Genomic DNA, 24,807 nt, shown 5'->3' with positions numbered 1-24,807 from the left:
TTTGAATAATTTATGTTAATTTTCCTACTTGTTTCCATACTTTGTCCTCAAGGCACTGAGTCAAGGCTTTGCACTTAATAGGCAGTCTTATTTGAATGAGTAGAAGACTGGATTCATGAAAGTAAAAGTGTTTTTCATAATTGCTAGTTGAGGGATATGTGTTTTTAAGTAATTTGAGTACATGTGAATAACCTTTTTAAAAATTGTGGCCTTTATTAAGTCTGGCAGTAAGAAAAAGAGAATCACCAAAGCCGACCAGTTGAAGCAGCTACAAGAGGAGGAGGAGAGACGACAAAAGGAGGAAGGTATAAAACACACAGTGGTAACTATTGTCACATGCAGGTAATACTAACAATAGGTTTGTATTTCTGTCATCCAGTCAGTACTTTTTAAAAACAATTTTCAAAATTTTTAATTTTTTGAATTTAATGTTTTATAATAGCTATTTCCTATTTAAAGGGTACCCAGAAATTTCTGTTAGTACACGCCAATCATTTTCAGATATATCTTGAAGGAGAGTTGCCAGTTAAAATACAGGATGCCCAGTTAAATTTGAATTTCAGACAAACAGTGGATAATTTGGGATAATTTGCCTCATGCAATGTTTAGAATATACTTGAACCAAAAAAAAGAGTCCATTGTTTATCTGAAATTCAAATTCATCTGAGCATCCTATATTTTTACTTACTAAATATGGCAACCCTATCTTAATTAAATTAAGTATAAGATGTTTATACTTATTGATTAAATTGGCATTGGTACTGATTGTGCAGTAAGAATTCTGAAACTCAAATTAAATAGCAAAAAATTAATGAAAATTTGGTCATTTAAAATAATAAAAAGTCACTTTAAAAATCTGAATAGTTTATAAAAATAGAACTACCATATGACCCAGCAATCCCACTACTGGGCATATACCCTGAGAAAACCATAATTCAAAAAGAGTCATGTACCACAATGTTCATTGCAGCAGTATTTACAGTAGCCAGGACATGGAAGCAACCTAAGTGTTCATCGATAGATGAACGGATAAAGATGTGGCACATATATACAATGGAATGTTACTCAGCCATAAAAAGAAACGAAATTGAGCTATTTGTTGTAAGGTGGATGGACCTAGAGTCTGTCATACAGAGTGAAGTAAGTCAGAAGGAGAAAACAAATACCATATGCTAACACATGTATATGGAATCTAAAAAAAAAAAAATGGTTCTGATGAACCAAGGGGCAGGACAGGAATAAAGACACAGACGTAGAGAATGGACTTGAGGACACGGGGAGGGGAAATGGTAAGCTGGGACGAAGTGAGAGAGTAATATTGACATATATACACTACCAAATGTAAAATAGATAGCTAGTGGGAAGCAGCTGCATAGCAGAGAGATCAGCTCAGTGCTTTGTCATGACCTAGAGGCGTGGAATAGGGAGGGTGGGAGGGAGATGCAGGAGGGAGGGGATATGGGGATATATGTGTATGTATAAGTGATTCACTTTGTTATAAAGCAGAAACTAACAACACTGTAAAGCAATTATATTCCAATAAAGATGTTAAAAAAAAATCTGAATATTTCAGATGGTTGTAGCTTTTAGCATGAAGAACATCTGTTGATTCAGATTCAGGTTTTAAATGTCTGTTCTTAGTTTCCATGTTGATTTTTTAATGTATAATCATATAAATCTTTTTTAGGTGACTCATGATAATAATACAGTATCAGGATCTACATCTTGGGGAATGTTTTATTATATTGGGTTAAACTCATATTCTTCAACATATATTTCATATTTTGTTTTTTAATAGTGAAAGCAAGGGAAGATTAAGATAGTTACTTCTGGGCTTCCCTGGTGGCGCAGTGGTTGACAGTCCGCCTGCCGATGCAGGGAACACGGGTTCGTGCCCTGGTCCGGGAAGATCCCACATGCCGCGGAGTGGCTGGGCCCGTGAGCCATGGCCGTTGAGCCTGCGCGTCCGGAGCCTCTGCTCCACAACGGGAGAGGCCACAACAGTGAGAGGCCCACATACCGCAAAAAAAAAAAAAAAAAAAAAAGATAGTTACTTCCGATAATGTAGATGTCACAAGATTATGGAAATCTTCTGAAGATTTTACCTCTTAATTACCCATGATAGATTTGTCATTTTTCATTGATTAAAATCATTATTGGATTGCTATAAACTTTTTGGAGAAGAGAAATATCATCGTGAGCCAGAAATTTTGAGTCGTTACTTTTTTTTTTTTAATTTATTTTTATTTATTTATTTTTGGCTGAGTTAGGTCTTCGTTGCTGTGCACAGGCTTTCTCTAGTTGCGGAGAGCGGGGCCTGCTCTTTGTGGCAGTGCGCAGGCTTTTCATTGCAGTGGCTTCTCTTGTTGCGGAGCACAGGCTCTAGGCACACAGGCTTCAGTAGTTGTGGCACGCGGGCTCAGCAGTTGTGGCATGCAGGCTCAGTAGTTGTGCCTTGCGGGCGCTAGAGCGCAGGCTCAGTAGTTGTGGTGCATGGGCTTAGTTACTCCGGGGCATGTGGAATCTTCCTGGACCAGGGCTTGAACCCGTGTCACCTGTATTGGCAGGCGGATTCTTAACCACTGCGCCACCAGAGAAGTCCGAGAGTCATGTTACTTTTTTGAAAGAAATCTAGCAGTTTTATTTCTACCACACAGTAAAGGTTGTGACTTCTATCAAATATTCCACCATTACTACATCTTAAATATTTGAAATAATTTTAAGTGCTTAAAAACGGACTAAAAAAAAAAAAAAGAAAGAATAAAACAGACTAAAAATTTCTTTTGTTGTTGTTCTTTAGAGGAAGCCCGTGTGAAATACGAAAAAGAAGAAATGGAAAGACTTGAAATACAACGAGCTGAGAAAGAAAAATTGAGAAAACTTGAAGCAAAAGTAAATAAACATTAATGCTGTTATTACTGAAGACAAACTATGTGGCTATCAGATCTGTTTGGCCATTTAACGTCATTCTCCCCCATAGGTACCAGTGATATTTAGGCCTATCTGAACTGGTTTAATTCATTTTATCCTACCATAAAGTTATGGTGGGTATATTATTACCCACATTTCACAGATCAGGAAATTGGTGAATAGAGAGATTAAGCAGCTAATAAATTTCAGAGCCAGGACTTAGACAGAAGTAGTCTTGCTTCAGAGCCCATGCTTGTAACCATTAAGTTATTATTCTCAATCTGTTGTATAGATAATTAAATAGGGACCAAAAAATGTTCAAATTCTACCTCTCCTTTTAAAATTTCACTTCTCTTTTTCACCAGAATTTTTCGTTATTGAATCAGTAGTTCTGTGATATTTTAATCTCAGGACAAAACCTCATTACTATTAAAAAGTGAAGATCCTCAAGGAGTTTTTGTTTATGTTTATCAATATTTACTATATTAGAAATTAAAACAGAAACTTAAAAACATCTATTATATTAATAGTGATTAAACATTGTTAAACATAAACATGAATAAAAAATACATTAACATATTTTAAAAACAATTACAGTATATATATATATTTATTGAAGTATAATTGACATTTAAAATTATATTGGTTTTAGGTGTACAAAATAATGATTCGATAGTTGTATATATTGTGAAATGATCCCACAATAAGTCTAGTTAACATCCATCACCACACTTATATATATATTTTTTTTAATTAGGGAAATAAGTGGCATTGTGTATATTTTTTAAATCTCTTTAATCTCTGACTTAACAGAAGACAACTGGATCTCATACCTACTTCATCATTCCATCTGTTACAATGTGTTGTTTTGACTGAAGTATGTGAAGAAAATCTGGCCTCACACAGATAGGTAGTTGGAAAAAGCAGGAATGTTGTAACAGCCTTTCAGATAATTGTGGATATTCTTCTCCACGCATGATTTTGCAACATCATGCATTGATTGCTTGGAAAAAATTGGTTCACTGAATTATTTGCTTCCAAATGTTGACACATTTTTATCATTCATTATCCCCCCCCCAAAAAAAAAATCACATACATTAGTATCATCTCCAGTCAAATCAGAAAAGTTTTTAAGGATTGGGAAACTGTCAGGCTCCCTAGTGGTGGATATAGGTTTTCTAAAATTCAAATTTTTATTTGAAAGGTTGAATTTTATCACTGGCAACAAATACTTTGGGTTGTTTCCTGAAAGTGACATGCTCAGTTCATTTATTTTTGACAGAATGTCTGCCAGAATACTCAAATAGTTGCATAGATGTTTATTTCTGAAGATAGCATTGTCCTTCGTTATGTAGCAGAAGTGCTCTATGCATACTTCCCATTTTGTCACACGGAATATTAAAAAGACATATACTTAAGGTTTGACATCTAATAAAATTAATAAATTTCACTTCTTCATCAGATCATTCTTATGTGAAACTGACTGCTATCACCCCTCTCCCCCGAAGAATATGACCACTAGTATAGCTTATGCCTTGATTTGCGCTAAGGCGCCAGCAGTTTTACACCATCTTGCAAATGTGTACACTGCAAAAAAAGCAAATAAAGTCTTAGTATTATTATTAAAATAGATTTGACCTCACAGATCCTGAAAAAGTTTGGGGGACCCACCAGGAGTCTGCAGATCACACTTCGCATACCACTGTTCCACATGAAAACTTTTGGAAATATCAGTTACATTTAAACTGATTGTAGTATTCATCCTAAAATTAAATACTTGTCAAGTAAATTTTAGGTGCTACTTATGAAACACAAAGCTGAAATTAAAGAAGATATCAATGTTATCTATCCCTATGAAACAGGATCTAGAAAGAAGAAATGGAGAGCTTGAAGAACTTTATTTATTAGAGGCATGTTTTCCTGAAGCAGAGAAATTGAAACGAGACAGTAGATTGCTTTCTCAGGTAAGACTGATTTTATTTATTTAGCTAATACTTTTGTACCACAAGAGGGAGTTATAATCCAATATCTGTTTAAATAACAAGAAACTTTAAATTTGTCTGTAAAAAAATCTCTAATCTGACAAATCTCTCTCATATTGCTTGTAGCAAAGTAAATTCATATAGCTCTGTAGAAATCTATTTGTCAGTAATAAGATCCTTGAGATTTTTATATCCTTTTACTCTGATTTAATTTGGGGGAATATATACTGAGGAAATTATCCTAAATTAAAATATTAAAAGTTTGAGCCTAAGGCAATCTAGTGTTGCTCAAAACAGTGTAACTTTGGAAACAATGTAGATGATTATCAGGATAAAAAGGAAAAACTGTAATAATATGGCAAAAGATTATAGTATAATTTAAAGCAAAAAAATTGTAAGTACAATATGATTACAAATGTAGAATTTGCATAGACTACAAAATGAATGGAAGGACTAATACTAAAATGACAGTGGCAGTTAAGAATTAGTAGTCATTTGAGAAGTAGAAATTAGCTCAAGTGTTGGCTTTTGTACCTACAGGAGCTATATGATTAGGGAGGAAAGCAAAACTAAATCAACTCATAAATACTTTTTTAAAAATAAAAATATGACAATAAATAGAATTTCTATTTATTTGAAATATTGAGGCTTTTAAATTATTTTGATGAAGAGGAATTTGGTTATTTTAGAGATATCTCAAGTAACTGAAGTCATAATATGGTTTTTGCCTAATATGGAAAACAAGGTTATAAGCTTCAAAAAAGAAGTAATTTAATCTTTGGTTGAATTTTCATCAGTGTGAACCTTCAAACATTTTTATTCCACAGTGGAAACATTACATTCAATGTGATGGGAGTCCTGATCCTTCAATATCCCAAGAAATTAATACTTTTATTAGCTTGTGGAAAGAGGAAACCAATGAGACTTTTGAGGCAGTGACTGCGAAGAGTAAACTAGTGCTAAATGTAAGTATTTAAGTATTATTCTGTAATTTTAGATTATGTAAATTACAATTGTCTGATATTGACTCTAAAACTAGAAATAAATAAAGTATTTTTCAGTTAATAACACTACTACTTCCTTGGCTGTGGAGAAACATATTTGCTCATCTTTTTGTTTTCCTTTTTATTTTTGCCACTCCTAAAAACCTCTTGCCACCTTAGGTAAGATCAGCCTAACATAAATTTGAAATAGTAACTGTATGTATATCTAATTCAAGAAAATATCAAGTTGCATCCATTTATGTAGATAACTCAAGTGCAAAAATGTATGATTTTATCCTCAGCCAGAATTGTGCACTATTCAGTGATTCACTACACATATTTTTTTTAATGTTAACTATGAGCCAGGCACCTCTTTTAAGCACTGGAAGTACAAAGATGAATAAGAATATCCTACCTTCTGTTTCTGCAAATAGAATGGATAGGCTAACCTGAGGAGCTACCACATTACAAATGCACTTAAAAATGCTAGGGAAAAAAATTTAACGACATTTAAATCCATTGCCTAGCTCAAAAGAAGGCAAAGGAGAATCTTGGAGGCCATAAAACAATCAGAAAAGTGGGCAAGTCTCAAAGTCAGTGGCCTCCCAGAGAGTGTCTATTTGTTAACCCCTGGTGGCTCAGCACTGGTTTAAAGGGAAATCAGGAGGCAAAGCCTAGGGTACAAGGAAGGTAGCAAGTTGGATCAGAGACGCTTTTTTGGCTGGGAGCCTCAAAAAGGTAATATGGATAAATAGGGGAAAACCTGCTTTGCAAAGGGAGATGATAAGAGCTTGAGTGGCTCACGTTTAGCTTAATGAAGGGAAAACAAAAACGTCTCTACTGAGAATTCTTAATAGTGAGTGAGTCAGGAGTTAGATTGAAGAATTTATCAGAATACAGCACAGAGAGATAAAGAGATGAAAACTATCAAAGAGTAGTTAACAGACATGTATGATGGAGCAAAAAGGACTAAATGTATATTGACAAGGAGTACCAGAAGGAGACAGAGAGATACAGAAGACGGAGGGAGAGACAATATTCAAAGAGATAGCGGCTGACGATTTTCCAGAATCCTCAGAAACCCAACAAATCCCAAGTTAGGATACAAAGAAAGGAATCCACACTTAGACACACCTACATAATATTAGAAACTAGAAGGAATTCACTCCTCTTGGTCCTTTTATCCTCTAATGCTTTTTGTTTCCATTTCTGCCATGTTGTGCTTCTTGTCACTGTGGTTTACTTCTTCTCCATGTTGCTATAAAATGGAATAACTCCAGACTGTTAAGGTCATAACTTGCTCGCCTAATTTAATCTGGAAAACAAGCTTATGAGATTCATTTTACATATGAAGAAACGGGTTGTGACTTGCTTACAGTCCCCTATGAGACCTTAGATGGGCATTACTCTGACTTTCCAAAGACTCCAAAGAGCCTCCCATGAAGTATTTGGATGCTAATGGATTCATCATACAGTATTCTTGCCATTGCATATTCTCTCTCCCAGGGAGGCTGCCATAGCGTGATGCTGGTCCAGGAATCTGCTGCACTTTGAATAGCAGGAAGGCAGCAGGAAGTAGTACTAAAGTTCACCAGTGATGAGCTGGATGTGACACCTTCCTGTTATGAATGTGGGATACAGAAGCAGAAGTAATGAATAGTAGGGAAGATGAGAAAAGGATAAGTGAAACAAAACAGGAGATAGATGAGTAGAGTAATCAATAATAATAGGAAACTAAAGCAGGAAGCCACAAGACGAACAGAAAGAATTGGATAGCAGTGATCGCATGGTAAACACCAAGTTCCAAATTATCAAATGTATTTATTTGACAAACTCTTATATAATATTTACTATGCCAGGCTTTCTCAGCCTGGTTCAGTTTATTCATGTTGTTGCTGAATTCCCCCCAATAACCCTGTGAGGTATGCACCGTTATCCCCATTTTACAAACAAAGAAGGCGAGGCACCAGAGATGTTAAATAACTTGCCCCAAATCACACCACTGGTAAGAGGTGGCAAGGATGGAAGCCCAGCTTTCTGACTTGAGCCCATACTACTCAGCTGTCTCTCTTAATTTAGAAATTTTCTGTATGTTATCTATGTCAGTGTTCAAAATTAAATTTTGCTATTAGTTGTTCCTTGATCATGCTGTACATTAATTTCTCCCAACACTCTAAATATCTCTCCACTTTCTTCCTGTTTGTGTGATTTCTGAGAAGTTGGATATAATTTTTAACTTTGTTCCTCTAAAGGTAAGGTGTTTTTTTTCCCTTTAGCTGCTGTCAGTTTTTCTTTATCTTTGATTTTCTGTATTTTGAAAATGGTATGCTTAAATAGGGTTTTTTTTGGCATTTATCTTGCTTGGTGTTCTCTGAGCTTCCTGGATCTGTGGTTTGGTGTCTGACATTAGTTTGGGGGAAATTCTCAGTCATTATTATTTCAAATATTTCTTCCGTTCCTTTCTCTTTCTTTTCCTTCTGGTATTTCCATATGTGTATGCTTCCTTTTTTTTGTAGTTGTCCCAAGGTCCTTGGATATTCTGTTCTGTTTTTTTAAGTCCTTGTTCTTTTTGCTTTTTGGTCTTTTGAGGATTCTATTGATAAATCCTCTTGCTCAGAGATTCCTTTCTCAGCTGTGTCCAGTTAAGGAGTAAGTCTTTCAAAGGCATTCTTCATTTCTGTTGCAGTGTTTACAATCTCTAGCATTTCTTTTTGGTTCTTTCTTAGGATTTCCATCTCTCTGCTTTACATCACCCATCTATTCTTGCATGCTGAATACTTTATCCATTAGAGCCCTTAGCATATTAAAAACAGGTGTTTTAAATTCCTGGTTTGATCATTATAATATCCTGCCATGTCTGGTTCTGATGTTTGCTCTGTCTCTTCAAATTGTGGTTTTTACCTTTTGGTATGCCTTGTAATTTTTTCTTGATAGCCAGACATGATGTACTGGGTAAAAAGAACTGCTGTAAATAAGCCTTTAGTAATGTGGTGGTGAGGCAGGTTGGGAGAGGGGAAGAGTTCTGTAGTCCTGTGATTAGGTCTGTCTTTAAGTAAGCCTATGCCTCTGGATGGTGAACTTCACAAGCGTTTTTAGTTTTTCTTATCCCGTCTTAGGTGAGAGGGAATGACTAGAGCCAGCTGGAGTTGGGTATTTCCTTTCCCCCGGGTGAGTTAGGCTCTGATAAAATTCCAGCAGGTTAGGCTCTAGTTAATTTATTTCCCCTGAGATCAAGCGTTGTGAAGAACAGAGCGCTCTGTCCTGTTTCAAAATGCTTCCTTTCCCCCTCCTCCTGCCAGAAGCGGGAGGGAATTTCTTTCCCTCATATTTATTGTGGGGACCTGGTTGAGCTCCTGCAGGTAAGTCTCATAATACTATGGGCTCTCACCCTCCCATGACTTCATCCTCCGGGAGGATTTTTTTTTTTAACTTATTTTTATTTATTTTTGGCTGTGTTGGGTCTTTGTTGCTGTGCATGGGCTTTCTCTAGTTGCACCAAGCGGGGCCTACTCTTCGTTGTGGTGCGCGGGCTTCTCATAGCGGTGGCTTCTCTTGTTGCAGAGCTCTAGGCACACGGGCTTCAGCAGTTGTGGCATGCGGGCTCAGTAGTTGTGGCACACAGGCTCAGTAGTTGTGGCACATGGACTTAGTTGCTCTGTGGCATGTGGGATCTTCCCGGACCAGGGCTTGAACCCGTGTCCTGTGCATTGGCAGGCGGATTCTTAACCACTGCACCACCAGGGAAGCCCCCCACCCTGGGAGTTTTTAACTCTCAGAATTGTCCACCCTGAGTTCCCAGCAATTCATTGTTTACAGTTTGGGTTTACAGACCTAGCACTGGTTCCTGCAGTGGTTTCTGCTCCTGACACTCTGCTCTGATAAACTGACTCCCTGTGTTCACCTGTAGGGATCTCCAATCTTGGGGACAGGGATTTGCTCTGTGTCCTCCCCTCTTTTATGGATCAAAGAATAGTGGTTGGTTTTTCAGTCTGTTCAGCTTTTCACTTGTTAGGATTGAGTGGCGTCTTCCAAGCTCCTTACTGGTGGAACCAGGTTGCCTTAGTTTCCTCGTCTATAATATAGGCACAATAAACAGTACCTACCTTATAGAGTTATGATGAGGATGAAATGGATTAAAACATTTAAAGCATTTAGAACAGTTCCTGGCAAATAGTAAGCATTCAGTAAATGTTAGTAATTCTCCTCCTCTTCCTCTTTCTCCTCACTCTCCTCCTCCTCATCATATTGTCATTGTTTCTATTGTTCCACAGTCTTAAGTAGTGACAAGCTGTGCCTCCTCTATCAGCTTGCTAATGACAGCTCTGTTACACATAGTAGAGAATTCTTTTTGTTTTTTTTTTTTTTTTTTGCGGTACGCGGGCCTCTCACTGTTGTGGCCTCTCCCGTTGCGGAGCACAGGCTCCAGACGCAGAGGCTCAGCGGCCATGGCTCACGGGCCCAGCCGCTCCGTGGCATGTGGGATCTTCCCGGACCAGGGCACGAACCCATGTCCCCTGCATCGGCAGGGGGACTCTCAACCACTGTGCCACCAGAGAAGCCCTAGAATTCTTATAGTGGAGTTTTGGGAGGAAATATTTTATTTTTCCAGGATCTTAAATAATAGAATAAATACAGGAAAGTATTTTTATATGTTTTACTGGTGATGTGTTCCTCAATTCAAAAGTGATAAAACGTCCCCCATTTCACTTTTTCTTTGTGTGTCAGATTACTTTCATCGTAAATTTTTACTTTATATTTTTACTTATACTTTTACTTATAGTTAATTGAGAAATTGAAGTTAATTTTATTGGAAACTCCATCATATGATTTGCAAGAGAAAAATATAATACAGTACCAAGGATCAATTCTAGAACTGCAAGAGCTCCTTCATCGTAAGTTTAACATAGCCACAGAAATACTTCTCAGAGTAAGTGTGATATTTTGCTTTATATGTTATTATTGACTTTTGTAAGAGTTAAGATTTTATATTATATAATTTTTAAAGTCCAGTGTCCTTTATTTTTTTGAAGATTTAAAAGGTTATGGAAAAGTCAGTAGAACAATTTAAGGCACATGTATTTATCCAGATTTAACAACTGTGAATATTTTATTTTTAAAGAAATGAAACATTATCAGTGTAGCTAAAGTCTAGATTTTTTTCTTATACTTGCGAAAGTTTACCAGGACCATTATGAAAATAAATTCACAAAACCTTGTATGTTAGCTGTACACTCTAGATAAATCAGTTGACACAAGATTACAATTACTGGTAGTCACTCTATTTTTCCCAAATATCTTAGCACTAATGATAATATTCAAATAATCATAGAGCCATTGTTATACCTAAGAAAATTAATAATAATTCCATAATGTATTCCAATATCCAGTCCACATTTAAATTTTCCCTAATATTCCATGAATATCTTCTATAGCTGTTTCTGTTTTGTTTTGTTTTTTAAATCAGAAAACAGTGTAAGGTCACACCTTGCTTTTGGCTGTTTTCTCTCTTGGTTTCTTTTGGTCTAGAACACAATCACCTTTATAGGCTTGGCAGAATATGTTCTAATTATAAAAAGAACTGTAAAGAAGGCTTATTGTTAAGTTTATTCTTGGCAGTAATAGTCATATTATAATTTTGCAGCTATTTTATCTATATTGTAAGAAAAAGCCAGTAAGGAAATGTATTATAATTATTAGTAATCAAGATTTTTATTCTAAGAGAAAAAAGATATATAGAAGAAAAGAAGATTAGAAAAAAATACCGTAATGTTAAATTTGTAATGGAAGTATCAGTATGAAACAGATTTCTTTTTATTCCATAAAAAGGAACCAGGTCTAATTGTGGTAAATGGCTGATTCGAGTTTGGGCAGGGAAAGTGAAAGATAAGGTTGTTATTGAAAGATGAGTTTGAGTTATCTTGTGCTAGAAAACAAGTAAATACTCAAAGACTAATGGAGTAGTAGCCAAAGAGACAGAACTAGCTTAAAGAAGCTCCCAGTGATCAACTTGGGGATAATTTGAATATCAGAAATAATAATGACTATAATTGATTATAGCAGGCATCCCCAACCCCTGGGTCGAGGACTGGTACTGGTCCGTGGCCTGTTAGGAACAGGGCCACACAGCAGGAGGTAAGTGGTGCGTGAGCGAGCGAAGCTTCATCTGCCGCTCCCCATCGCTTCCCATCACTCACATTACCACCTGAACCATTCCCCCTCACCACCCCAGTCCATGGAGAAATTGTCTTCCACGAAACCGGTCCCTGGTGCCAACAAGGTTGGGGACCTCTGGATTATAGAACCTTGAATAAAATAAAAATTCATGAGTCTATAGTGATATTCCAAAATGGAAAGGGGAAAGTGGAGTGGTGGGTAGAGAGAACAGTTCTTTACAGAAGAATACCACCTGATGAATGTGGAAGGAATGATCAGTAAGATAATAACCATTTTTCAATCCCCAATGTAATAATTGATAAGGATCATCAGTGGCTACCTCAATAAGTAGGCGAAAAGTTTAGGAACACATTATTCTCATAGTGCCAAAGTATTAGACCACAGATTACTTACTGACTAGGATAAATGTACTTTGCAAGGGGAGGTGGGGGTAGTCACCACATTAACTAAGTGATCAAGTCCACATTGCTAACAGTATACATCATATGCCTCCTGATAGCATGCAATGTGAGGAACACAACATTACCTGTTGTGCCTTCTTGCCGAAAATTGTTCATCTAATCTGATTAAACCTACCTAGACCTAACTTCCAGTGTACAAAAAATAAAGGGAATAGAGGAGCAAGTTAAACCATGAGGAAACAGCTAGATAAATTCACAATGTGGAACAGTTCTTCAAGGCAATTATCCTGGGCACTTCAAAAAGTTAATGTCACAGAAAAAAAAAAGTGTGGGAGAACAATCACTTTTATTTCTTTTTTTTCTTTTCTTTTTTTTCTTTGTTGGCCACACTGGCACAGCTTGCAGGATCTTAGTTCCCCAACCAGGGATCAGACCTGTGCCTCGTGAAATGGAAGTAGAGTCTTAACCCCTGGACCACCAGGGAATTCCCAGAACAATCACTTAAAAAAAAAAAAGCAATAAATTCAACTCCCAGTACATTTAAATTTTTACATTATAGGAACCAAACACATATTGATTTATTTAAGCCCTTTGATAGAGCTAATATCTTAAGCAGTAGGCATCAAGCTATGTTAGTCTTTATAAAAGAATTCTTAAGAACATCCTTAAATTGTGTGTTTAATGTTGATTATCAAGTATTGGACTAGTAAAACACAAAACTCATCTGGATATTTTGTTTTCTAAACTTGGTATGTTCAGAAATAGGCTAACTTTTACAGTAGCATAATCTACATTTTAATAAGGTAAGGATAAAGAAGCATGTATATAGTTAAAATGAAAAGTCACAAATAATGTTAAAATTGAAAAGGGTAACCTAAGAGTAATCCACAAGTGCTACCTGGGAATACAGGAGCAACTTCAATCCTTAGACACCGTAAGAGAAACTGAGTAGTAAATGGGGAGCACATTTAATTGAGTAAATATGTTTTTGTTGTTTAGAGAATTTTTAAAAACAATTCTTTGTTATTTTGATTGAACCTTATTTTTACCCAAATTTCTCTTTTATTTTTTTCAAGGTTTCTTTTTTAATTATTATTTACTTTTTGGCTGCGTTGGGTCTTTGTTGCTGTGCGTGGACTTCCTCTAGTTGCGGCGAGTGGGGGCTACTCTTTGTTGCAGTGCGCTAGGCTTCTCATTGCGGTGGCTTCTCTTGTTGAGGAGCACCGGCTCTAGGCACGCGGACTTCAGTAGGTGTGGCTCGCGAGCTGTAGAATGCAGGCTCAGTAGTTGTGGCTCACAGGCTTAGTTGCTCTTCGGCGTGTGGGATCTTCCCAGAACAGGGATCAAACCTGTGTCCCCTGCATTGGCAGGCGGATTCTTAACCACTGCGCCACCAGGGAAGTCCCCAAATTACTCTTTTAATATTGAAGGGAATCCAACACCTAAGTGATGAAGTAACTTATCTAAATTGCGTAATTTATGAGGCCTCTAATCTTAATAATGTTTTCTTTTTCTCTTACAGCAAGCTAGTACTTTAGCAGATCTGGACAGTGGAAACATGGAAAAAGTCATTCGAGATGAAAATGTTACTGTATATGTATGGGCAAACCTCAAGAAGAATCCAAGGTATTCCCATGGGTGATACTATAGGTCTGAAGACATTATATAGTCACATGACCAAGCAGATGCCTGTTGCATTACAGCATGGCATACTTACAAAAACCCATGTTAGAAAGTCAGCCACCTGGGGTTTGACTCAGAGACCTGCCATTTATCTTAGGCAAGTTATTTAGCCTTGTTATGCCTCAGTATATCAACAGTAAAATGATTATATCACTTAACTTAATAGGATTGGGCTGAGGATTAAATGTTAACACATGTAAAGGTCATACATACTGTGGTGTCTAGCACAAATATACACTGACTAAATATCAGGGTCTTCCTCTTCTTTTCACCCACTTAACCTCCCTCCCCACCAAAAAGTAGAAGTGGTAGGTGCTCTCTACATGGCAATCTGAAACTTTTGAAAGATTTATCTTTTGTGAACTGTTAATGCTTTCAAAAAAGAATACTTTTCATATTTATTATTTTTTAGATAATTTAAGTGATGTTTCCCTGATTGTTTTCAACAAAGTAATATCATTCTGAGGAATGATAGAGATAATGATAAATTCACGATCACTTGGTTGCTGCTTTATCTCAAACATTTCAAAATAATTGAGTTAGTATGGCAGCAAGTTTTAGGAAAAAATGATCTGAATAAAAGTTAGGAGGCCTAGGTTCTGGTCCCAACTCTGAAAAGACTAGTCCTATGACAGTGGAAAGTATTGGATTTTATTTCTGATATTTAGTAAAAGTAAGGAAAAAAGTATTTTCCAAGTTACATTTGCTACAAAATACTCTGTGGTTTAAATCAGAGTCAATATATTAATATAACCTTTTTCATTATAAAATATGTTATATCCAGAAGGATGAAGGAAATTATATAATTTTAAAAGAAGAAAAGTAAAATGAATATCCCTGTATTAACTACCCAGGCTTAAGAAGAGAACTAGATGGTATCTTTTACTAAGATAAGGAATACTGGAAGCAGAACAAGTTTTGTTTTACTTTGATGGTGATGTTGAGAGAGCAGGGGGTGGTCAGTATGATGAGCTCAGTGTCGGACTTGTTGAGTTTGAAGTATCTATGACACATCAAAGTGCAACTGTCTGAAAGCATTGAGAGAAATCTGAGTTGGAGACATATTTTGCAGAGTCATACAGATTGATAGTTCTTAACTTTTGGGGAGTCATAGACTCTTATGAACTTTATTACATATGCTCACACATATGTAAGGGCATTTTTGGACCTTTTAAAGTTCATTTAGGGATGCTTCTTCCCCTAGGAAACATAGAACTCATGTTAAACACTCCTGATAATATAAATAATAATTGAAGTCATAGAAATAATAATATCCAGAGAGGGTATGTAGAGGGAGAAGAAAGAAGGGCTCGGGATGGAGAGTCAAGTAACATCAATGTTTAAGGAATGCTTAGGAAGGAGACCATACAAAGGAAACAGAGAAGGAGCTGCCAGAGATGGAGGAGAAGAGTATAGAGTCATGGATCCCAAGAGACAGTTTTGAGAAGGTAACATGAGCAACTGGATCCAAATGCTGCAAAGAAAGCAAGTATGGGTCAGGACTCAAAACTGTGGTGAAATTAAAGTGGAGAGAAATACTGCTTAGGTATAAGCTTACAACAGACATAGAATTTTCTAAAACCTCATCCTTTTTGTTAAATTAATTAACAGGTACAGAAGTATCAGATTCTCTGAGACACAAACTGGATTTGAAATTCCAAGGATATTAGCAACATCTGACATTGCTCTGCGACTCCTACATACTCGCTATGATCATGTTACGCCATTAGGCCCTGTTCCAACAGCATCACAAGAACACACTTCCACGGTAACTTACTTTGGCAAAGACGAAGTTAAGAGTGTAGAAGCAGCAGTCAGCAAAGATGTCCAAGAAGAGTATAAAGAACAAGAAAATGAGTCTAACTCAGTTCATGAGGAAGAAACAAAAGTTGACGAACAAGGTGGTATTGAAGGACAAACGGTAGGACACTTATTTTTTTTAAATAAGAATTTAATTGCATTTTTTTAATTTTAATTATTTTGGCTGTGCCATGCAGCATGTGGGATCTTAGTTCCCCAACCAGAGATCGAACCTGTGCCCCCTGCAGTGGAAGCGTGGAGTCCTAACCACTGGACCGCCAGGGAATTCCCTAAGACACTTTAAATGTACATTTTTTCTTCATGTAACAGGTGTTATAGGTTCCCTTGATGCATTCTCAAGATTTTTTCCTAAACAACTAGAAACCGAAAGCTACTTTCTTGCCAGTGGCTCAGTTTTGTGTATGTGTGTGTTTTTCTTGCCTTCTATTCATAGTCACTATTCATAGTTGAGCCTGTTGCTTCCACATCCTAAAGTTGAGGACAGGAATTGCTAATTTTTATTTTAGGTTCACTCCCGAAAAGCTTTGAAGCAATTTAATTTGTGCGTATTTATTATATTTCAAACTCACTTAGGGAACTTGTGATAAATACTTTCACAAACTGAAGGATTATCTTACATTACTCTTACTTCCTCAGCTTTTGGTTTTGTAAGAAAGAATTATATGAAGTAAAAACTGATATTTTTTAAACTGTTATACTCTCTTAAAATTTGACATCTTTTAAAAAAAATTGGACATCTTTAGATATAATATGTTGAGCAATTTAATAATCATATTCTATTAGTTAGTTTCTGTTCTTTTTTTCTTTCTATTTCAAGGATTTTCCAGCTACTTACTTATTAAGGTAGAATAAATTGTCCCTTTAGAATTTAGTAATACTTTCTCAGAACTGAGCAGCTTTTTGTTTGGCCATGGACAATCTGCATTTTAGGAAGGACCAGGTTTTCCTACAAGTACTTAAGATATGAAGTGTACTGGTTTATTGGTTTGTTTTCTTTAAACACAGGTGAGGGTTAAGAATTAAGTTGAATACAAGTTTGAAATCAGAATAAGGATTATTAGATATTCTTAGAACATATTTAATTGAAAAATTTCATTTGATTCCACCAGAATCAAAACTTACAATGATTCTACAGCAATATAAAAAATGGATAAGACATGATGGTCAGTACAAAGAACAGTATTTAGAGTATGATTACAATGATGAAAAAATTAAAAAGGCATAAGGAGAGGAGAACCCAGAAACCTGTATATAGCTGATATTTCACAGAGGTGGGAAATAGTGATTGGTTCTTCTTTAAAAATTTGTCACTTTTAAAGGAATGTTTTTTGAGCAATCTGGTAGCTTTTATAATGAAAAAATTCATTTTCCCTCTCAGGTAACGTGGTAGCATTACTAGAGTTCAACAATATTTCCAGTTTTCTCCCCTTTCCTGGACAGGAAGGGAAGAATCACGCTGCTCGCCCCCTTGAAATTAGGGGTGACCATGTGACTTGCTTTAGCTAGTAAGATGTGAGTGGAAGTGACACACTGATTTCTAAGAGGGGGGAAACAAAGAATGAGTAAATGGGTGCTGGATGTTACATTATTTAAATGTTCAGTAGAAAATAAAATGAAGACCCATAAACTTACAATAAAATTTGGCGGGATTTGTGACTGAAAATTCATGAAAACAAAGAACAAATTAAAAACTATCAAAATTGTCGTATGAAAAGAGTATCTAAAAATGTTTGGTCTTGATCTGATAAAAATATTGAATAACTTCTGCTCCTCAAGTTCCTTGATCATATTTTATGAAAAACCCATCAACAGTTTACCTAAGAATTTGACATTACTAACTTAAAAGTTATGAAACAATAATTAGAAAACATATAATTTGAAATATTACTTGAATTTAGATGGCTAAAGCAATTCTTCCTTATACATGTATGTCTCAGTTAAAGCAGCCTTATGCAGCAATGACTCGTTATAGTTCTGTGTATAAAACTACCAAAAATAGTTTTATATTAAATATATCATCATATGAATTCACTATAATACCAAACAGTGCAGTTATATATTTTTCTCCAGGTCTGTCATCTATTAGAGTAAGAAGTCATTTCCTTTACTCTCAGCTGGTGAGCTCAAAGTTACCAAGCTAAGCTTTCCTCAGTTAAATGACCCTTTCCAATGTGTTTAACTATATCTATTTTTTTTTCTATTATTCTTTAATGTTTTATTGAACCATTTCCATTTATAATGATGACTGCAGGTATACCAATGCTAATGTTGATAATGCCACAAAAGTACGTCAAGGAAAAGCATTCTACTGGATGGTAATGCATATTTTATGGAATACTGAAGCTTTTCTCAAATAAGTAGCCTAAAGATTAGACAATTAGTAATATAGCAGAAATAGTTTTACCCTATGAAACTTCACCACAGCCTGGGAAGCTTGACTGAGAATTGTGTGAATGGTACATGGAGGAACCTGGCTGGCAGAACGTTGTTATCAGGGGATTGAAAAAGAGAAAATTGCCTAGCAGATGAGACTAAACTTAATTTAGTTAGCACCCCTGTTTCCAGGAGCCAGTCCTCTCATCACACCAAACAGGCGTGTGTGTAGTTGCTTATGCTTATGGATGTGTGCTCTCCCATCCTTCCAAAACCTCCACGGCATTCTGAAAAGTTAACATGAGTAATGCTGAAGTAAGGATGATTTCCACAGAAGCAGAAGAATCCCGTAGTAGTGCCTAAGTGTACCGAGGCAGATGGGAAAAGCCATCTCCTGTGCTGAAAGAGGATTGTTGGGGCAGGGGGGAGACAGTGGCAGTAAACTGCAGAGAGTGAAGAATCAATCTCCCACCTCAGAACCACTTGCCCTGCTAAGCTGGGGAGGAAAGGAAAGAGAGCTGATAGAAACAATTGTCAGCTGGGCCTCCACTTGTCACTAATTTTGAACAGAGCACATTTGTAGAGCACATTTTGTAAATGTGAGTAGGCTTCAGGGAGCAAAAATCAGTGGAGGGACTTCCCTGGCATCCCAGTGGTTAGGACTCTGCACTCCTACTGCAGGGGCCACGGGTTCCATCCCTGGTCAGAGAACTAAGATCCCACAAGTGGAGTAGCAAAAAAAAAAAAAAAAAAATCATTGGATTTATAAAGAGAGTCAGCAGCTCAAAAGAAGGGGATAAAGATAATTTGGTGGAATTTATGGGGGGAAAAAGTAAAACAGATGGGGAAAAAAGTAGGAGATCCAGTATCTATGTAAAAGAAGTTCCAGAACACAAAGGAAAGGATAAGTTTAATATAATGATTGGCACTGTGACCGCTAGCTAAGATAGGAAATAAATTTCCATTCATACTTCCCTCTACAGAGTAAAAAAAAGTAACAGATTTTATTTTTTTTAATATAAAAAACTAATCAAAGACTCATAAAATAATAAAAGTATTTGAAGAGAGTGTAGGGAAGTTATTTTATCATATATACTAAGAAGGTCCTTCTTACTTATTAGTGCATCAAAACCATACAAGAAAAGGAGGTTATGAATTCAAACATTTGTATAGCAAAATAAACCTCACTGTAAACAAACTTGAAAGACAATGGACTGGGAAAAATATTTAAACATATAAAACAAATGGTTAGTATCCTAATATAAAGAACTCATAGCTGCGGAATTGTCTCCAGGCGCAGCTGACGGAAGCCCCATCTCCTCAGGACCCGCTGGGGCTTTGGCTTCTGGAACACGTGGGACTGAGTCCATGCTGACGGCTGGGCTTCGGGACAACTTGGGGTCGAGTCCACACTAACGGAAGCCGGGTCTCCTCAGGACCTGCTGGTGCTTCAGCTTTGGGACATCATGGGGTCCATTTCTCTCTAACAGGAGCCTGGTCTCCTCAGGACCTGCTGGGACGTGATGTCACTAAGGGAAAAGGCCGCACTGCACAGCATGGGGGACCCTAGTTCCCTGACCAGGGATTGAACCCACACACCCTGCAGTGGAAGCATGAATTCCAAACCACTGGACTGCCAGGGAAGTCCCGGTCCTTTATTATAAAAAGGTTGCCCTCGAGAAGCAAGAAGAACTACAGTCCTTCAGCCTGTGGAACAAAAACCACATTCACAGAAAGATAGACAAGATGAAAAGGCAGAGGGCTATGTACCAGATGAAGGAACAAGATAAAACCCCAGAAAAACAACTAATGAAGTGGAGATAAGCAACCTTCCAGGAAAAGAATTCAGAATAATGATGGTGAAGATGATCCAGGACCTCGGAAAAAGCATGGAGGCAAAGATCAAGAAGATGCAAGAAATGTTTAACAAAGACCTAGAAGAATTAAAGAACAAACAAACAGATGAACAATACAATAACTGAAATGAAAACTACACTAGAAGGAATCAATAGCAGAATAACTGAGGCAGAAAAACAGATAAGTAACCTGGAAGACAGAATGATGGAATTCACTGCTGTGGAACAGAATAAAGAAAAAAGAATGAAAAGAAATGAAAACAGCATAAGAGACCTCTGGGACAACATTAAACGCAACAACATTCGCAATATAGGGGTCCCAGAAGGAGAAGAGAGAGAGAAAGCACCTGAGAAAATATTTGAAGAGATTATAGTCGAAAACTTCCCTAACATGGGAAAGGAAATAGCCACCCAAGTCCAGGAAGTGCAGAGAGTCCCATACAGGATAACCCCAAGGAGAAACACACCGAGACACATAGTAATCAAATTGACAAAAATTAAAGACAAAGAAAAATTACTGAAAGCAGCAAGGGTAAAACGACAAATAACATACAAGGGAACTCCCATAAGGTTAACAGCTGATTTCTCAGCAGAAACTCTACAAACCAGAAGGGAGTGGCACAATATACTTAAAGTGATGAAAGGGAAGGACCTACAACCAAGATTACTCTACCCAGCAAGGATCTCATTCAGATTGGATGGAGAAATCAAAAGCTTTCCAGACAAGCAAAAGCTAAGAGAATTCAGGACCACCAAACCAGCTCTGCAACAAATGTTAAAGGAACTTCTCTAAGTGGGAAACACAAGAGAAGAAAAGGACCTACAAAAACAAACCCAAAACAATTAAGAAAATGGTCATAGGAACATACATATTGATAATTACCTTAAACGTGAATGGATTAAATGCTCCAACCAAAAGACACAGGCTCGCTGAATGGATACAAAAATAAGACCCATATATATGCGGTCTACAGGAGACCCACTTCAGACCTAGGGACACATACAGGCTGAAAGTGAGGGGATGGAAAAAGATATTCCATGCAAATGGAAATCAAAAGAAAGCTGGAGTAGCAATACTCACATCAGATAAAATAGACTTCAAAATAAAGAATGCTACAAGAGACAAGGAAGGACACTACATAATGATCAAGGGATCAATCCAAGAAGAAGATATAACAATTATAAATATATATGCACCCAACATAGGAGCACCTCAATACATAAGGCAACTGCTAACAGCTCTAAAAGGGGAAATCAACAGTAACACAATAATAGTGGGGGACTTTAACACCTCACTTACACCAATGGAAAGATCATTCAAAATGAAAATAAATAAGGGAACAGAGGCTTTAAATGACACAATAGACCAGATAGATTTAATTGATATTTATAGGACATTCCATCCAAAAACAGCAGATTACACTTTCTTCTCAAGTGCGCACAGAATGTTCTCCAGGATAGATCACATCTTGGGTCACAAATCAAGCCTCAGTAAATTTAAGAAAATTGAAATCATATCAGGCATCTTTTCTGACCACAACACTATGAGATTAGAAATGAATTACAGGGAAAAAAACGTAAATAATACAAACACATGAAGGCTAAACAATACGTTACTAAATAACTAAGAGATCACTGAAGAAATCAAAGAGGAAATCAGAAAATACGTAGATATCAATGACAATCCAATGACACGACAATCCAAAACCTATGGTATGCAGCAAAAGGAGTTCTAATAGGGAAGTTTATAGCTATACAAGCCTACCTCAAGAAACAAAAAAAATATCTCTAATAAACAATCTAACCTTACACCTAAAGGAACTGGAGAAAGAAGAACAAACAAAACCCAAAGTTAACAGAAGGAAAGAAATCATAAAGATCAGAGCAGAAATACATGAAATAGAAACAAAGAAAACAGTAGCAAAGATCAATAAAATTAAAAGCTGTTCTTTGAGAAGATAAACAAAATTCACAAACCATTAGCCAGACTCATCAAGAAGAAGAGGGAGAGGACTCAAATCAATAAAATTAGAAATGAAAAAGGAGAAGTTACAACACACACTGCAGAAATACAAAGCATCCAAGAAATGACTACAAGCAACTCTATGCCAATAAAATGGACAACCTGGAAGAAATAGACAAATTCTTAGAAAGGTATAACCTTCCAAGACTGAACCAGGAAGAAATAGAAAATATGAACAGACCAATCACAAGTAATGAAATTGAAACTGTGATTAAAAATCTTCCAACAAACAAAAGTCCAGGACCAGATGGCTTCACAGGTGAATTCTATCAAACATTTAGAGAAGAGCTAACACCCATCCTTCTCAAACTCTTCCAAAAAATTGCAGAGGAAGGAACACTCCCAAACTCATTCTATGAGGCCACCATCACCCTGATACCAAAACCAGACAAAGATACTACAAAAAAAGAAAATTATAGACCAATATCACTGATGAATATAGATGCAAAACTCCTCAACAAAATACTATCAAACAGAATCCAACAACACATTAAAAGGATCATACACCATAATCAAGTGGGATTTATCCCAGGAATGCAAAGATTCTTCAATATATGCAAATCAATCAATGTGACACACCATATTGACAAATTGAAGAAAAACCATATGATCATCTCGATAGATGCAGAAAAAGCTTTTGACAAAATTCAACACCGATTTATGATAAAAACCTCCAGAAAGTGGGCATAGAGGGAACCTACCTCAACATAATAAAGGCCATATACGGCAAACCGACAGTAAACATCATTCTCAATGGTGAAAAACTGAAAGCATTTCCTCTAAGATTAGGAACAAGACAAGGATGTCCACTCTCACCACTATTATTCAACATAGTTTTGGAAGTCCTAGCCACGGCAGTCAGAGGAGGAAAAGAAAAAAAAAGGAATACAAATTGGAAAAGAAGAAGTAAAACATGTCATCACGGCAGATGACATGATACTATACATAGAGAATCCTAAAGATGACACCAGAAAACTGCGAGAGCTAATTGATGAATTTGGTAAAGTTGCAGGATACAAAATTAATGCACAGAAATCTCTTGCATTCCTATACACAAATGATGAAAAATCTGAAAGAGAAATTAAGGAAACACTCCCATTTACCACTGCAACAAAAAGAATAAAATACCTAGGAATCAACCTACCCAGGGAGACAAAAGACCTGTATGCAGAAAACTATAAGATACTGATGAAAGAAATTAAAGATGATACCAACAGATGGAGAGATATACCATGTTCTTGGATTGGAAGAATCAATATTGTGAAAATGACTATACTACCCACAGCAATCTACAGATTCAATGCAATCCTTATCAAATTACCAATGGCATTTTTTACAGAACTAGAACAAAAAAATCTTAAAATTTGTATGGAGACACAAAAGACCCCAAATAGCCAAAGCAGTCTTGAGGGAAAAAAACGGAGCTGGAGGAATCAGGCTCCCTGACTTCAGACTATACTACAAAGCTACAGTAATCAAGACAATATGGTACTGGCACAAAAACAGAAACATAGATCAATGGAACAAGATAGAAAGCCCAGAGATAAACTCACACACCTATGGTCAACTAATCTATGACAAAGGAGGCAAGGATATACAATGGAGAAAAGACAGTCTCTTCAATAAGTGGTGCTGGGAAAACTGGACAGCTACATGTAAAAGAATGAAATTAGAACACTCCTTAACACCATACACAAATATAAACTCAAAATGGATTTGAGACCTAAAAGTAAGACCGGGCACTATAAAACTCTTAGAGGAAAACATAGGAAGAACACTCTTTGACATAAGTCACAGCAAGATCTTTTTTGATCCACCTCCTAGAGTAATGTAAATAAAAACAAAACTAAACAAATGGGACCTAATGAAACTTCAAAGCTTTTGTACAGCAAAGGAAACCATAAACAAGACAAAAAGACAACCCTCAGAATGGGAGAAAATATTTGCAAACGAATCAACAGAGAAAGGATTAATCTCCAAAATATATAAATAACTCATGCAGCTGAATATTAAAAAAACAAACAACCCAATCCAAAAATGGGTAGAAGACCTAAATAGACATTTCTCCAAAGAAGACATACAGATGGCCAAGAAGCACATGAAAAGCTGCTCAGCATCACTAATTATTAGAGAAATGTAAATCAAAACTACAATGAGATATCACCTCACACCAGTTAGACTGGGCATCATCAGAAAATCTACAAACAACAAATGCTGGAGAGGGTGTGGAGAAAAGGATACCCTCTTGCACTGTTGGTGGGAATGTAAATTGATACAGCCACTATGAAGAACAGTATGGAGGTTCCTTAAAAAACTAAAAATAGAATTACCATATCATCCAGCCATTCCACTACAGAGGAAACGATAATTCAAAAAGACACATGCACCCCAATGTTTATTGCAGCACTATTTACAATAGCCAGGTCATGGAAGCAACCTAAATGCCCATCGACAGACGAATGGATAAAGAAGATGTGTTACATATATATAATGGAATATTACTCGGCCATAAAAAGGAACGAAATTGGGTCATTTGTTGAGACATGGATGGATCTAGAGACTGTCATACAGAGTGAAGTAAGTCAGAAAGAAAAACAAATA

The 24,807-nt window shown here is 36.5% G+C and overlaps 1 protein-coding gene across 2 annotated transcripts in view; it reads left to right on the top strand.

Moving 5' to 3' along the window:
* Positions 1 to 246: 246 nt before the first annotated feature.
* Positions 247 to 24,807, top strand: part of DNAI7 (dynein axonemal intermediate chain 7) — a gene marked incomplete at its 3' end in the record, with an annotated part of 57,659 nt that continues 33,098 nt past the window's right edge. For both annotated transcript variants that reach the window (XM_082666096.1, XM_082666095.1), the window contains exons 1-7: positions 247 to 305; positions 2,801 to 2,892; positions 4,773 to 4,874; positions 5,720 to 5,857; positions 10,656 to 10,802; positions 13,973 to 14,076; positions 15,745 to 16,054. In XM_082666096.1, coding sequence (XP_082522222.1) covers positions 2,833 to 2,892; positions 4,773 to 4,874; positions 5,720 to 5,857; positions 10,656 to 10,802; positions 13,973 to 14,076; positions 15,745 to 16,054 — 861 coding nt within the window. In that variant the 5' untranslated portion in view covers positions 247 to 305; positions 2,801 to 2,832. The remainder of the gene's footprint in view (positions 306 to 2,800; positions 2,893 to 4,772; positions 4,875 to 5,719; positions 5,858 to 10,655; positions 10,803 to 13,972; positions 14,077 to 15,744; positions 16,055 to 24,807) is intronic.

Source organism: Grampus griseus, assembly GCF_964374135.1.
Source record: "Grampus griseus genome assembly, chromosome: 11".
NCBI lineage: Eukaryota > Metazoa > Chordata > Mammalia > Artiodactyla > Delphinidae > Grampus > Grampus griseus.
Note: the sequence above shows the minus strand (reverse complement) of the source record. Positions and strands in the feature narration are given on the sequence as shown.